The sequence below is a fragment of the Phoca vitulina genome, unplaced genomic scaffold, assembly GCF_004348235.1.
Source record: "Phoca vitulina isolate PV1807 unplaced genomic scaffold, GSC_HSeal_1.0 scaffold4, whole genome shotgun sequence".
Lineage (NCBI taxonomy): Eukaryota > Metazoa > Chordata > Mammalia > Carnivora > Phocidae > Phoca > Phoca vitulina.
In genome coordinates this window covers 21,627,086-21,644,275 of record NW_022589707.1, presented here as the reverse complement: position 1 = coordinate 21,644,275, position 17,190 = coordinate 21,627,086, and the positions used below count along the sequence as shown (strand labels likewise).

Here is a 17,190-nt window from a genome sequence, read left to right as displayed (position 1 = left end):
GAGATAAAGATGATAGAGCAAGCCTAGAATTCCATACATACCCCCCATTTTCTTTCAGTTACTATGAAATAAACCATGATCACTGAGTATATCACCATCCTAAATCACATAAAGGAACCAGAGAAGATTTTGTGAGATGTATTTATAAAAGATTATATCTAAGGAAAAGCTACCTTCAAGAGCAGAGGACCACAGCTCCATGGCATTGAGTCTTGGCCCACACTACATACTTGGTTTCCAGACCATAATAATCCTGGAGAGGCCCAAAAGGGTTCCAAATTAATAGAACACCTCGTGATAGCCTAGAACTGATCCAAATGCCTCTCAACCCCAAGGCTGGCTAGGACAAGGCTTGGGCAAGCAGCAACATCATCCTCCAGACTTTCACTTCCTGTTGCATAGGTACATTCTTTTAATGCTTCCACATTAAACTCCTTATAAAACAGTTAACCATATGTTAAAAAACAAACAAAAACAGTAAACTTGGGGCAGGGGGAATCTACTAATATTAATTAATCTGGTCTAAGAATATTCATGTTTTCAAGCAGCTACTCAAAGTCATCCGAAGATCTAAGACCCATGACTCTTCTGGTCTTTAGCCCACAAATTTAGTATCATTGAGATGGAATGCAAAGTTAATTTTAAATTGGAGTCTAATCCAAAATGTTTATCTGCTTATCTGTCTTTTTGCTAAACTATAAATGCTTACTCTGTGACCTTGGTACATCACTTGACCTTTTTGTGCCTCATCTGCAAAATGGATTCATATTAATATCTACCTCTCAGGGCTACTGTGAAGTTTACCTGAGCTAATATGCATAAAGTACTGAGTAGTATCTTGCATGCCGTTAATGCTCAATAAATGTCAAGAACCGAAGAAGGCCCCAAGCCTGCCTACTCCTCAAGGGTGAGCACAACCACACCACTAGCAGAAAACACTACCTTCTCCTTCTCTTTGTTACACAGTAGTAAGGCCCCACAGTGGCTCCACACTGACCACCCCCTTCCTCTTTCCATTTGTCAAGGAAAACAAAAAGGAGCCCAGTAAGCCCTCTCCTCAACTTCACCCTTCCGGCCTAGGTGTTCAAGATAGATAACTTACCATTTTAATACTGTATTTCATTAAATTTATGACACACTTTTTCACATTTTAGCATCCCTGAAACAGGGATGTATTTTACAATGGATGGCATCTTAGATTCAATGAAAACAGTAATAATGTTATTCCCCATGCCAAATGTATAGTTTCTTAATTCCATAGAATTTTTTTGTGATCTCACCAACTTGCCACAGTTTGCAATGTTATTTCTATGAGATAATTCATAAAAGAATATTTGGAAAAATGACAACTTTTCTGTTAAAGGGGCACTGCATACATACCAAAGATCACTTCCAAAATCCTGAGCTGTTAAGGTCTGTTAAAGCTTAAAAGCTTGGGACGGGGAGAGGGGGGTGGGTAGGAGGATTCCATTGCAAATAAATCAAAATAAAGTTCTGATAATGCTGTCACCAGTAGCAAGTGAGATTGAAAACAAATACGATTTTCTGGAGAGTGGGAAAGGCACTAGGGAAAGTTGTTGGCCTAAATCTCTGTCCTCCTAACTCACTTTGCAGAATGGCACAAGTTTACACTGCCAGAAGGTCATATACCCCTAGATTCACTCATCTATGCGGAAAAGGGGGTGGGGGGGAGTGCAAGTGACAAAATATACACGCAGAGACATATAGACATCCATGCAAAGTGCTACTGTTGACTTTTGTTTTTACCATAAAGTATGTGAAAGCTACCGCCTGAGTAAATGATCCCTCAGTCCCATGAAAAGCTACATCTGCATAATCACAGCCACACCTTCCTCACATTTTGATAACTGATGACCCACAATATCAAAAAATGTTCACCTTTGTTCAGCTTACTGATCGCTCTCTCTCCCTTCGTCCCTTTCTTCCTCTCCCCAGGCCCCACTCCACTCCCACTCCCCTAAAATCAGTGTCTGAAAAGGACATCACTTCTCTAAGTTGTCAGGGCATTTAGCCCAACTCAATCGGGCAGAGTAGCAACGAACTGCGTCTGCTTGGGCCCCTTTCCCGCATAAGTGCTCACACTGGCCTCGCAGCCCCTGCAGGGTCTCAGGAGTTCAGGAGTCGCTGATATTCAGGGTGCCCAAATTTCTTACACCTTCTCGGTCTGTTACAGTGTAGCCAAGGAGCAGCAGTTTGCTGGGGGGGGGGGGGGGGAGGCCCCATCTCAAAGAGAATGGCCAGCCCGAGATGGTCAGGGCTAGGAGTTTGTGATCAGAGTTTGGCTAAGCAAGCCAGAGCTGGAAAGGTCGACCGGCAACCGCGCACAGATAAAGTTGGGGTTAAGGGAGAGGACTGCCCCCCAAAATCTCCATCAACCACACCCCGCAGCCAGCCGACCTAAATAAGCGTGCAGTCCGAAAATTAACAGGGTGTTCGTTCTGCAGCTTCCACACCTATCCTTTACTCCCCAGCAACCGCTCCCGCTTCCCCGCCAAAAAAAAAGAGAAAAGAAAAAAAAAAAAATTAATTGCCATCCCTTCCCTTTGCTATTCAGAAATTCCAGAACTGCGCCGACAGCCCTCCCTCGCTCCAAGGGAAACGCTCGCAAGGGAGGCCCAAAAGCTCGCCACCCTCTCCCTCGCCCGTCCGGGCAACCGCTGGGTTCCGCCGAGTCGCCGGGTGGCCCGCGACGCAGGGCGTAGGAGGCAGAGCTCGCCCGCCGCTCTCGGAGGACAGTCGCAGCCTCGCCGGCGATCTCCAAGCGCATCTCGCCGGCTGGGCCCTCCGCCCGTCGGCTCAGCCCCCTCCGGGCAGCCCTCCTCACCTCGTCCCCTCTGAGGTTCCGACCGGTCCTGCCGCCTCCGAGCTTCTGGGTCCGGATATAGAAGGCTCCGAATTCCCAGCAGAAATTGGGATGGGGGCCGGGAGGAGGAGGTGTTTGCTCAACTTCGGAGGACGTCATGCCTCTTCCTCCCGCAGCCAATCAGCGGCCGCCCTGAGGGAACAACCTTCTCCTCCGCCAATTGGCGGCGCTGCCAGGTGCTCAGTCATGCCCTGCCCCTGCTCCTCCCCGAAAATCCTTCTGCCTTCTAGATCTCTGACCTGCGTGCGTCCTTAGCTGGGGGCACCACGTCCTCCCAGGACAGTTATTGACCAAGTTTGTAACTGTCCGTAGCAGAGGACAGGCGGAGACGCAGAGGACGAAAATAGTACGGGCATTACACCTAGATAGATGTGTGTATCTCCTGGAAAAAAGTTGCGAACGCATGTCTATTATGTTTGTTTAGCGATACACACTTTTCGAAGCGTTTCACAGCTTCATAATAAGCCTGTGAAGCCAGATGACGGTTCTTAGAACAGTTTTAGAGTCCAACAAACTGAGACTAGGAAATTAAATGTAGTGTATCCACATCCAATGAATATTAAGAATCTATGTGTATATGACAAAGTCTATATTCTTAAAAAGTTTTAAGTGGCCCTAGAGGGACAGGGGGAAATGCACTTCATGAAGACTAGCCTCAGCACTAGAGGCTGAAGAAATGCCAGACGCCCATCTGTGGTCCTTTAGGGAGTCAATGGCCAAAAAGTAACTGTCCTTCCTATTCTTTTTTTTTTTTTTTTTTTTTTAAAGATTTTATTTATTTGACAGAGAGAGACACAGTGAGAGAGGAAACACAAGCAGGGGGAGTGGGAGAGGGAGAACAGGCCTCCTGCGGAGCAGGGAGCCCGATGCGGGGCTCGATCCCAGGACCCCGGGATCATGACCTGAGCCGAAGGCAGATGCCCAACGACTGAGCCACCCAGGCGCCCCTGTCCTTCCTATTCTTATAACTTTCTCCAACACAGACTTTTCTCATACCTACCACAGATGTGTTTAACCATGAAACTCTTGTGTCAATAATCCAGAGCCTAGAACATTCTTATAAACTCCACTTGTACTCCAAGTGCAGAGAAAATTAAAATCTTTTCTGGAAGCTGAGACTGTCCTCTGTATCTCTAGCTTCACATACCCAAAATCATACTCCTAATCACTCCTCTCTAATCAAAGTCTTCCCTTTGTGCTGGGTTTCCCAGCTCCATTCTTGGTATCACCGGCTTCCTAATCACCACTGAGCCAGGCCTGAAACACCAAATTTGCTTCAGTTCTTCTTCCATCTGTCAACCTTATCCCTGGTGTTGACTCTGTCCTTTAAAATCCCTCTCCTATCACTCTCACCCAAACCCCTTTTATGCACTACCTAGATCATATTCCCTTAAGCACACAACTCTGATCATATCATTAGCCTGAGCAAAAGCCCCTGAGACTATCCACTATTTGTAGACCATTGCCCCAAGTCCTTCACACAACATATGAGTTGCTTCAAGATATGGCCCAAATCAGCCATCTCAGCTTTATTTCTATAGTAGAACCAGCCTTAAACTGACACTGAAACACAATCTGTGCTTTTCTATATCCCTAAGGATTAGGAGCCTGAATCAGAATCCTTACTTTTCCCCCTCAAGCTGTAAATCATGGGGAAGTTACTTCATTTTCAAAAAAGACTAGGTTCCCTTATCTGTTGATAGAATAATAATAGGAACTACTTCACGGGGTCATTATGATAACAAAATAAGCTGATGTCCAAAGTGTTCTGCCAAGTGTCTAAAGAAACTGACAATTATTATTTCTCCCCCAGTACCTCATGCTGTCCACTTTTCTGTAATTCTCATTTACAAAAATGTCCACCTCTCCAAAACTAATCCATCCTTTAGGGTTCAGCTCAAATGCCACTTCATCAATGAAGCTGTCCCTGAATACCAAGCAGATCCGCTCTCTCCCTTCTCTCTCCGTCTGCCTCTCTTGTTGTACTTACCACAGTCTTCCTTATACAATAGCCATTTGTATCTAGCTTATCTCCATCTCTCACCTGTCCTCACTATCAGCTCATAAAACCTTTAATAAAAGCAAGTATATATGTGTGTGTATATATATCCTTACTCACTTTTTCCCCATTGCTTCTAACACAATACTATGCATGTGATAGATCAGAGTCTCAGAAGGAAACAGATGGCACAATCCAACTGAGTAAGTTAGGAGACATGAAAGGAGTAAGTGTGTGCAGCAATAGAGGAAGGCAACAAAAAGATGCTGCCTTCCCCCCCACCCCCCAGGGACTAGCAACAGTGAGAAGTACCTGCAGGCCTTCATGCGGCCAGGTAAGAGATGGTTACCAGAACTCAGAAAGAGCTGTAGCTGTGGTGTAGCTAAACCTATGGGGAGTGCCACTTGAGAGTGGTGGCTTTTAGCAGGCAGGGAGCTGCCTAAGGAACAAAAAACTCCACCCAGAGGGAGCTACCTAAGGCAGAAGTCAATAAACTTCTTTCTGTAAAGGGCCAGAAAGGTCTCTGTCACAACACCCAACTCTGTCATTTGGAGTATAAAAGCAGCCATAGACAATACTTAAATGGATAGGTGTGGCTGTGTGCCAATAAAACTTTATTCATAAGAACATTGCAGGGCAGATATGGACCAGGGGTCATAGTTTATAGACCTCTGGCCTAAGGAATGAATAACCTCCCTTCATTCTCCTACCCTCCCATCTCCTGCTGGTGCTATCTACAAATTGAACACAAGAAAAGCCAGAGGGTTGGTGTAGTCCATAAATGTTAGTCCCTCAGGGACAGAGCAGGTAGAGAAGGGGGCAGAAATTCTAGAAGATTCAAAGGAGAATATTCAGCACAAAAGGTTTTCAGCAAATGCTTGTCAAAATTAATGAATCATATGACTGGTTACTGTGAATTACTCTGCAAATGGTTGAACATTCATGGGAAAACTATCAAAATTACTTCCCTGAATAGACAAATTTGGAAAAGGGCCCTGGACCATGGTGACCCCACAAAGGGCCCATGAGGCTCAGTCAGCTTCTCTCCTGCTTTACTTTGAAACCCCATCCACTTCTGACCTGCCCTCACCTTGAAGAAATACTAACCTGGCCCCAAATCCCCCCTGTGTAAATTCCAAACTACTGCTCAAATGCTTATGGTATTCAGGAATTTTGCAAAATATGTGAATGAGAAATACTGTTCCTTAAAATGGGGAATTCAAATGTTTTTCATCATAGTGATATTTGTTTTAATAAATGTGACAGTTCTCAGAAATTTCTTCACAATGAAAAGGGGCAACAGATGAGATTAAAAACAGGACTTGGATATACCCCAAGTCAGCTCCCACAGTCAACCCCTCAGACACCCTCAATATGGGAGACCCCTTCTACCCATGTGGGGTGCTAGGTTGACACTCCTAAATTAGAAAGTTGATTTGGGGCCACTCAAGCTGCCTTTCTCCCACCTTCTTTGGCTTTCTTTCTTCCCTAATTGTTCCTCACTTTGGTTCTGTCCTTCCTGAAAGACCCTGAGGGTAGTAGTTAGGCATCTGAACACTGCAGTGAGCTGGACCTAGACTTAATCCTCCTTTTCCACTCACTAACAAGCCATTTTGTTTCTTCGTTTCCTTGTCAGGACAATGGGAAAAATCATAGAGTTCTCAAGAAGATTAAGTGAAGCATGTTCTCAATATATGTGAGTTATTATTGGTGCTCACTATTTTATTCTGTCTTATCTTCTCCTCCCCCCCCATTTTTTTTTGTGTTCAGAACCCACTCTCAATCTTTTTTTTTTTTTTAAAAGATTTTATTTATTTTTTTGACAGAGAGAGACATAGCGAGAGCAGGAACACAAGCAGGGGGAGTGGGAGAGGGAGAAGCAGGCTTCCCACAGAGCAGGGAGCCCGATGTGGGACTCGCTCCCAGGACCCTGGGATCATGACCTGAGCCGAAGGCAGACGCTCAACGACTGAGCCACCCAGGCGCCCCCCACTCTCAATCTTAAGTTAATTTTGCCATAAAGAGAAAAGAGATGGACATTTGGAGGGAGGAGGTAGAAGCAATCCAGCATGCTACTAAGTTTGTTCTACTTATTTCTCAAGACCTTATATTCTTACATGAACAGCAATTTTTATTATATCAGCTATAATCTGCCCACCATAATAAATTATTCTATTATAAACACAGGCTTCTTGTAGACAGAAAGTGCAAAATCAAATGTACAAAATTAAAAAAAATAGTTTAGGAAGGCAAAGTTTCTAAATGACAATTACTATTGTTGCCTCCCCAGTTATCTTAGGAATGAAACATACCTACCTATCTTCAAGCAATTTAAAACTGATCAGGTAAGGCAAAAGCAGGAACCACCCACAGATAAATCGTAATTCCTGCAAACAGTTTCTGAATGGAGATAGTGATGTCCTGGGGGACTGTTCCCCACTCACCCTTTTATAAAAATGCAGAGAAATCTAATTCCTAGTTTACCTCCTCTACCATTAGCAGTCCTTAACAAGCATTCCTGAAGAAAATAAAATTCAAGAAAATTTCAAAGCTCCTTTGCAGTTCCAGCGTCAACGTTTACTGGTTTCTAATGTTTCACAAAGTCCTCAAGGGTCTTGGCATCCCGTGAGAGTTAAGTGTGTGTAGGTATACCTCAATCGGTGAGTTTGCTGCCCATCATCGCCTGCTTAGTAACTGTTATTCGAAGTCTACTAGGACTTGCATGTTTTCAGTTACATATCACTGTATTTTATAAATTGGTTGAGAATTATAAGTTATAATAATATAAGCAAATTTGAGGAATGCAAATTTTGGATTATATCTCCCTGACTAATGATGGATCTAATAAATTCAAATCAAGGAAGAAAACCCAGTGCTTTTCCTCTCAGTCTTGTTTGAATGAAAGTCTCAAGAGAGAATGTGACTTGAGGGGCTGAGAAAAGATTGGAGAAAGGAGGGGATAGGTTATCAAAGTAAAAATAAAACACAAGTATAATTTTTCTGGCGTATCTGTAAGTGTAATTGAGCCAGAAACAACTAGCAGATCAGGTTTAGGAGGTAGGAGAGTCAGGACCTTCTCATTCTAGTCCCAGTCTGGGTCAGGTACTGAATGAAACCAATCTTTTACTGTTGTCATCTCACTACAGAGCTAGGAATGAGGGAAAAAAAAAACCACATAAAATTTGGGTTTTTTGCAATATAAGAAGTAGCAGCTAAGAGAAATAATCTCAGCATTGGCAAGGTCACAGCAGGAAGCAGAAAATCAGGTGGAGAAAGTATCCCTGACATTGAACTGACTCTCATGATAATTGCCATTTGTATAGTTCCTCAGAAAAATATAACAGAATTTGAAAAGAACAGAAAAAGAACACCAAAGGAGGAAGTTCCTGTTGGATGGTGTAATGTTGACATTGCCCATGATAGGCACAGGCCTTTGTGTCACTATCACTTAACTATTACTGAAGGACCCCACCGTCTAAAACAAAACAAAGGCAAAAGACAAGAATTCACAAAATTGCCAGAGTGCTGTCTGGACCAATATACATAGGCTAACTCCAAATGTTTGTTTGCTATTTTGTAAACATAGTTTAAATAAACACTTCCCCTACCCTAAGAAGCCAAATGCCCACAATGCCAAAGATATGTCAAGACAAACACCACACCAATGTATAAATTCCTAGGAGTCAGAGACTCTGTGCTCTGTTTTTGAAATCTATTGTTCACCCTAAACACACTGAGTCCTGAGGGATCCATGCTGTAACGTGGGAAAAATAGATTTGAACCACGGATAAAACAGGGAAATGAAAAGAACAAAATGAGGGAGAGTGGAAAAAACAAGGATAAAGAATGAAGTGAGTGGAGAGGGCCAGGCCTATAGCAGGAGAATTAAAGCAAAATGTATTCACTGTGTGCAAGTCCAGTGCAAGAGAAACAAGAATGAGCTGCCACTGAGAACAGAAAGGGAAAAGAATGAGCTGCCCTTTCAGAAAGGGAAAAAGAGTCAAAGATTTTGTGAAAACACCCAAATCTTAGAATTCCTCTGTCTAATTTTAAGAAGGGAACTAGTTTGGGGTGCCTGGACGGCTCAGTCAGTTAAGCGTCCAACTCTTGGTTTCCGTTCAGGACATGAGTGGTGAGATCGAGCCCCGCATTGGGCTCCCTGCTGAGCTTGGAGCCTGCTTAATGTTCTCTCTCTCCCTCTCCCTCTGCCCTGCCACTTGCTCACACATAGGCTTGCTCTCTCTAAAAAAAGAAAAAGAAAAAAAAGGAAGCAAATTAGTTCAAGAAACGTTTCATAGCTAGCAATACCTTCTGCTCCTTAATCCCCTTCTTAGGCACAGGCTGCCCTTGCCTGCTGACATCCTTGGCCTCTTCTCTCAGCCTCAGCCTCTTCCTGGTGGCCGTGAAAGCTCCATGGCTTGACTTGTGGAAGCATGGCTGTGCTATCCGCTGAGCCACAACAGTGAAATACCTTCTCACCTGAAAGGAAGGGTACTGTGTCCCTAAGCACCTAACGGAGTTCCATGGCCTTTGTACTGAGTTGAATAATGTCTCCCCCAAATTCATGTCCACCCAGAACCTCAGAATGTGACCTTGTTTGGAAATACAGTCTTGGCAGATAAAATTAAGGTAAGAATCAAGATATGATCATACTGGATTCAGGTGAAAATGCCACTGTATGAGACAGAAAAGAACACACAAAGGCACAGGGAAGAAGGCCGTGTGAAGACAGAAGGAAAGACTGGAGTTATGCTGGCACAGCCAAGGAACCCCAAAAGCACCAGGAACTAGAAGAAGCAAGAAAGAATTCTCTCCTTCTCCCCCTAGAGGCTACAGAGGGAGCGTGATGGTGCCGACACCTTGATATCAGACTCTGGTCTCCGGAACTGTAAAACAATAAATCCCTGTGGTTCTAACCCACCCAGTTGTGGCACTTTGTTACAGCAGCAGGAAACTAATAGACTTGCAAATCACCAAAGAGCCAGGTTGTCATCCAATGTTTGGGTGATCGTTCATGTACCACTATCTGAAGACACAAAACAAAATAAAATCATACAATGACTATTCGGGGTCTTTTCTGGTTCCATACAAATTTTAGGATTATTTGTTCCATTTCTTTGAAAAAAGTTGATGGTATTTTGATAGGGATTGCATTAAATGTGTAGATTGCTCTAAGTAGCATTGACATCTTCAAAATATTTGTTCTTCCAATCCATGAGCATGGAACGTTTTTCCATTTCTTTGTGTCTTCCTCAATTTCTTTCATGAGTATTTTATAGTTTTCTGAGTACAGATCCTTGGCCTCTTTGGTAAGATTTATTCCTAGGTATCTTATGGTTTGGGGTGCAATTGTAAATGGGATCAACTCCTTAATTTCTCTTTCTTCTGTCTTGTTGGTGTATAGGAATGCCACTGATTTCTGTGCATTGATTTTATATCCTGCGACTTTACTGAATTCCTGTATGAGTTCTAGCAGTTTTGGGGTGGAGTCTTTTGGGTTTTCCACATAAAGGATCATATCATCTGCAAAGAGTGAGAGTTTGACTTCTTCTTTGCCAATTCGGATGCCTTTTATTTCTTTTTGTTGTCTGATTGCTGTGGCTAGGACTTCTAGTATTATGTTGAATAGCAGTGGTGATAGTGGACATCCTTGCCATGTTCCTGACCTTAGGGGGAAAGCTCTCAGTTTTTCCCCATTGAGAATGATATTTGCTGTGTTTTTCATAGATGGCTTTTATGATATTGATATATGTACCCTCTATCCCTATACTCTGAAGAGTTTTGATCAAGAAAGATGCCGTACTTTGTCAGATGCTTTTTCTGCATCTATTGAGAGGATCATATGGTTCTTGTTCTTTCTTTTATTAATGTATTGTATCACATTGATTGATTTGTGGATGTTGAACCAACCTTGCAGCCCAGGAATAAATCCCACTTGGTCGTGGTGAATAATCGTTTTAATGTACTGTTGGATCCTACTGGCTAGTATTTTGGTGAGAATTTTTGCATCCATGTTCATCAAGGATATTGGTCTGTAATTCTCCTTTTTGATGGGATCTTTGTCTGGTTTGGGGATCAAGGTAATGGTGGCCTCATAAAACAAGTTTGGAAGTTTTCCTTCCATTTCTATTTTTTGGAACAGTTTCAGAACAATAGGTATTAATTCTTCTTTAAATGTTTGGTAGAATTCCCCTGGGAAGCCATCTGGCCCTGGGCTCTTGTTTGTTGGGAGATTTTTGATGACTGCTTCAATTTCCTTAGTGATTATAGGTCTGTTCAGGTTTTCTATTTCTTCCTGGTTCAGTTTTGGTAGTTTATACATCTCTAGGAATGCACCCATTTCTTCCAGATTATCTAATTTGCTGGCATATAGTTGCTCATAATATGTTCTTATAATTGTCTGTACTTCTTTGGTGTTGGTTGTGATCTCTCCTCTTTCATTCATGATTTTATTTATTTGGGTCATTTCTCTTTTCTTTTTGATAAGTGTGGCCAGGGGTTTATCAATCTTGTTAATTCTTTCAAAGAACCAGCTCCTAGTTTCGTTGATCTCTTCTACTGTTCTTTTGGTTTCTATTTCATTGATTTCTGCTCTGATCTTTATTATTTCTCTTCTCCTGTTGGGTTTAGGCTTGATTTGCTGTTCTTTCTCCAGCTCCTTTAGGTGTAGGGTTAGGTTGTGTATTTGAGAGCTTTCTTGTTTCTTGAGAAAGTCTTATATTGCTATATGCTTTCCTCTTAGGACTGCCTTTGCTGCATCCCAAAGATTTTGAACAGTTGTGTTTTCATTTTCATTTGTTTCCATGAATTTTTTTAATTCTTCTTTAATTTCCTGGTTGACCAATTCATTCTTTAGTAGGATGCTCTTTAGCCTCCATGTATTTGAGTTCTTTCTGACTTTCCTCTTGTGATTGAGTTCTAGTTTCAAAGCATTGTGGTCCGAAAATATGCAGGGAATGATCCCAATCTTTTGGTACCAGTCGAGACCTGATTTGTGACCTAGGATGTGATCTATTCTGGAGAATGTTCCATGGGCACTAGAGAAGAATGTGTATTCTGTTGCTTTGGGATGGAATGTTCTGAATATATCTGTGAAGTCCATTTGGTCCAGTGTGTCATTTAAAGTCTTTATTTCCTTGTTGATCTTTTCCTTAGATGATCTGTCCATTTCAGTGAGGGGGGTGTTAAAGTCCCCTACTATTATTGTATTGTTGTCGATGTGTTTCTTTGCCAGAGGAATGTTGAAATCAAGAAAAGCAAAGCTGGTGGCATCACAATTCCGGACTTCAAGCTCTATTACAAAGCTGTAATCATCAAGACAGTATGGTACTGGCACAAAAACAGACACATAGATCAATGGAACAGAACAGAGAGCCCAGAAATGGACCCTCAACTCTATGGCCAACTAATCTTCGACAAAGCAGGAAAGAATGTCCAATGGAAAAAAAGACAGTCTCTTCAACAACAAAGACAGTGTTGGGAAAATTGGACAGCCACATGCAGAAGAATGAAACTGGGCCATTTCCTTACACCACACACAAAAATAGATTCAAAATGGTTGAAAGACCTAAAGGTGAGACAGGAGTCCATCAAAATCCTAAAGGAGAACACAGGCAGCAACCTCTTCGACCTCAGCCGCAGCAACCTCTTCCTAGAAACATCGCCAAAGGCAAGGGAAGCAAGGGCAAAAATGAACTATTGGGATTTCATCAAGATAAAAAGCTTTTGCACAGCAAAAGAAACAGTCAACAAAACCAAAAGACAACCGACAGAATGGGAGAAGATTTTTGCAAATGACATATCAGATAAAGGGCTAATATCCAAAATCTATAAAGAACTTATCAAACTCAACACCCAAAGAACAAAGAATCCAATCAAGAAATGGGCAGAAGAGATGAACAGACATTTTTCCAAAGAAGACATCCAAATGGCCAACAGACACATGAAAAAGTGCTCAACATCGCTCGGCATCAGGGAAATCCAAATCAAAACCTCAATGAGATACCATCTTATACCATTCAGAATGGTTAAAATTAACAAGTCAGGAAACAACAGATGTTGGTGGGGATGTGGAGAAAGGAGAACCCTCCTACACTGTTGATGGGAATGCAAGCTGGTGCAGCCACTCTGGAAAACAGTATGGAAAACAGTACGACCCAGCAATTGCACTACTGGGTATTTACCCCAAAGATACAAATGTAGTGATCCGAAGGGGTACGTGCACCCTGATGTTTATAGCAGCAATGTCCACAATAGCCAAACTATGGAAAGAGCCAAGATGTCCATCGACAGATGAATGGATAAAGAAGATGTGTTGTATATATACAATGGAATATTATGCAGCCATCAAAAGGAATGAAATCTTGCCATTTGCAACGACGTGGATGGAACTGGAGGGTATTATGCTAAGCGAAATAAGTCAATCAGAGAAAGACATGTATCATATGATCTCACTGATATGAGGAATTCTTTTTTTTTAATTTTTTATTGTTATGTTAATCCCCATACATTACATCATTAGTTTTAGATGTAGTGTTCCATGATTCATTGTTTGTGCATAACACCCAGTGCTCCATGCAGAACGTGCCCTCTTTATTACCCATCACCAGGCTAACCCCTCCCCCCAGCCCCTCCCCTCTAGAACCCTCAGTTTGTTTTTCAGAGTCCATTGTCTCTCATGGTTCATCTCCCCCTCCGATTTCCCCCCCTTCATTCTTCCCCTCCTGCTTTCTTCTTCTTTTTTTTTTTTCTTAACATATATTGCATTCTTTGTTTCAGAGGTACAGATCTGAGATTCAACAGTCTTGCACAATTGATATGAGGAATTCTTAATCTCAGGAAACAAACTGAGTGTTGCTGGAGTGGTGGGGGTTGGGAGAGATGGGGTGGCTAGGTGACAGACACTGGGGAGGGTATGTGTTATGGCAAGCGCTGTGAATTGTGTAAGACTGTTGAATCACAGACCTGTGCCTCTGAAACAATACATTATATGTTAAAAAAAAGAAGAAGATAGTAGGAAGGGTAAAATGAAGGGGGGGAAACTGGAGTGGGAGACGAACCATGAGACACTATGGACTCTGAGAAACAAACTGAGGGTTCTAGAGGGGAGGGGTGGGGGCATGGGTTAGCCTGGTGATGGGTATTAAAGAGGGCACGTATTGAATGGAACACTGGGTGTTATACACAAACAATGAATCATGGAACACTACATCAAAAACTAATGATGTAATGTATGGTGATTAACATAACAATAAAAAATTTTTAAAAACTAATGATGTAATGTATGGTGATTAACATAACATAATAAAATTTTTTTTAAAAAGTAAAAAAAAATGGACGGGAATTCCATTATTGAAAAAAAAATCATACAATGAACAAAAAAAGTTAAAATGTACAATAACCTCACAAGCAGAAATGTAAAGTCAAGATCACTTTGTTAGATTGATCTTTGAAAGATTATTTGCTCTAAATGTCTAGAAAAACTGAAGCTGACTTAGAGCCTCACTGTGAGCTCTAAAATCAATTTGAAATACAGGTACACTGAAGCTCTTTGATCCTATTTTTAAAAGACCTTTATCTAGGGATTTTGGAGAAGCAGCCTTATACCTACAATTTCTACAGACCCATTTAGCAAGAGTATCTCACTTACAAAAAAATTGTGAAAAGAAAAGTGGTGGAAACAAACTTGTTTTTATCGTTTCATTCTTGACAGGTTGTCTGTAACTTATGCTCCCTCATTATGTAGGCTGAAAAAAAGCTTATCACAGAAATGGTGAATACTATCTTGAAAACAGCATCATTGTTATTATTATACATGGTACACTGGGCACAATAAACCCCAGAATGTGAGAAAAAAAGTCAGAAAAGTATGACCCTCAAATGAAACAGATGAACAACAGCAAAAAGGAGGGAAGTGGCCAAATTTAGAAATTGTTTCTAAATGAATTGCTGAAAGACTAAGAAATTTCCCAGCGCTTCTTTAGGAGACCCTGTTGTCTTCTCATGAAGATCTCTATGAGATACAATAATATAAACGAACTGTAACTTAATTGCTTGTTTTCCGCCTAAAGGAATGATATGGTAACAGAAGAGTAATGAGATGCATGGAATCTAAAAAAAGGTAAACAGGGTCTTGTGCAATGAAAGAGTGCCCTGTACCCAAGCCAGGAGAGTGTCTATATCCCTACACTAGAGACACAGGGGTAGATCCAGACTTTGAGGAAATACTATCTGAAGGACCTTCTTTTTCTTTCTTTCTTTCTATTCTTTTCTTTTTTTTTTTTTTTAAGTAAGCTCTACACCCAACATGGGGCTTGAACTCACAACCCTGAGATCAAGAGTCACATGCTCTACCAGCTGAGCTGGCCAGGCCACCCCTGGGGGACCTTTTTAATATAAAAGGCAAAATTGTGAATTCAAAATGAAATACAAAAGTAAATAGTTATGTATACAAAGACAAGAATTTACAATGAATTATCAGAGGCTTGCAAATTCAAGTCCCATTCTTCTGAAATCTCTTTAAGCAATTTTCCAAAAATGTGTCTATAGAAAGTCTTCCTGGTTGCAATTCTGACTTCCCCTCTCTATGTAGAACACACTACAGCTCCCAGCCGTTCCCAGCACTCACAGGGCTCAAGTACGGGAGGCGCCAAAGCTGAAGGGTTTTTTACTTTATGTTACATCTACCTCTGCAGAGAAGGTTGCATCCAGACTGCATTGTAACACAGACTTCCCTGAGCAGGAGAGAATGCCCTGTCAAGCAGTGACATGTACTTCTAATTGCAAATTAATAATAAACAGACATTTTGGCTTTCAATCTCTTTTGAGTTCAATCTGCATGAGTCAGTCCCTAAGAACAAAAAGTGCTGACAACAATGAGGGAGGTTAAATGTTGGGGTCCCTAGCAAATAACACCATACTGAGAATCATAGTTGACCAGCCAGCCACACTGTATTTTTGACATCTTCACCAGTACCACCTAGTTCCAAGACCATATATCCACTTAGCAAGAAATACTTGACTCTTCCCCTCCCCAGACACAAACACACACACACACACACACACACACACACACACACACACCCTCACAAGATACAGCTCACTCCATTCCCTAAAGACCAGCTACGATCTCAGTTTAGGATGAATTTATATCTAATACAGTGATTCTTGCCCTTGGCTGTGCAGCAGAATCACAAATAAGAAAAATGTTCTGATAACAATATACAAAATAGATTTTTAAAAAAGAGGAATGATCAATTGCCATTGGAACAAGGGATAAACCAGGGCCTTCGTTAAAAAGAATCACATCTTGTTTCCCTGGTACAAGGTCATAGCAGTGCTATTTATGAAATGGAGTGGTAGAGGAGGGGATGAGTTTTTAGAAGAAGAAGAGTTAAGTTTCATGTGTATTTCATTTGCAATACTGCAGAATATGTATACAGATATCTAGTCACTGTGTACTGCACGAACATTCATGCATGTCTTTACCTTCTGGTAGACTGTGAGCCCCATGAAGTCAGATAATGTATCTTATTCACCTTTACAGTCTTGGTGTCCATCTCAGAGCCTACAATACAGAAGGAGCTCAATAAATATTTTATGAACATATGAACAAATAAACAGACATATGGAGTAAATTAGCCAGTGTTTGATAATCTGTTTAGGGACTGAATCATCTAGACTGAAGCTTTTCCATGTACTTGCCAAGTGCCAGACAGAGACAAGAACTCTGGCACCTGAAGTCTCGATGTCTGGAAACCCTGATTCTCTCATTGTCTATCTGGTCACCAGATTCTCCCAAAGACTACCTTCTCTTAGATTCTTCACTCCCTTACTCCACATGCCCATCAATTCATACCACTACTCCTTGCTATTACTCTGTAATGCCAATTGCTTATCTAGAATACTAACTGGTTATCTGCCCATATTCTCTATATTCTGTGTTCTGCTTTCCAAGTTGCGTGTCTCCTACCACTTGTAACTGCATCCCAATGCCAATGGCTGTCCTCACCTGATGCCTCCCACTTTGTCCTTCTTTCCATAGTGTATCAGTTCATGTACTAGCAGGAAAGAAATGATAAGCACAAAGGCTGGACCTGAAAGGGTTTGATGAAAGTATTATTCAAAGAGATATGGACCAGAATGGTTAAATTAACAAGACAGGAAATAACAAATGTTGGCAAGGATGTGGAGAAAGGGGAACCCTTTTACACTGTTGGTGGGAATGCAAACTGGTACAGCCACTCTGGAAAACAGTATGGAGGTTCCTCAAGAAGTTAAAAATAGAGCTACCCTACAATCCAACAAT

The 17,190-nt window shown here is 41.6% G+C and overlaps 1 protein-coding gene across 1 annotated transcript in view; it reads right to left on the bottom strand.

Moving 5' to 3' along the window:
- The window catches only part of AASS (aminoadipate-semialdehyde synthase), a 70,917-nt gene extending 53,946 nt beyond the window's left edge, over positions 1–16,971 (bottom strand). Inside the window, exons 1-2 of the mRNA XM_032401685.1 lie at positions 16,894–16,971; positions 16,371–16,449 (exon numbers count right to left, since the gene is read on the bottom strand). Coding sequence (XP_032257576.1) covers positions 16,371–16,394 — 24 coding nt within the window. The 5' untranslated portion in view covers positions 16,395–16,449; positions 16,894–16,971. The remainder of the gene's footprint in view (positions 1–16,370; positions 16,450–16,893) is intronic.
- Between the last annotated feature and the right edge of the window lie 219 nt (positions 16,972–17,190).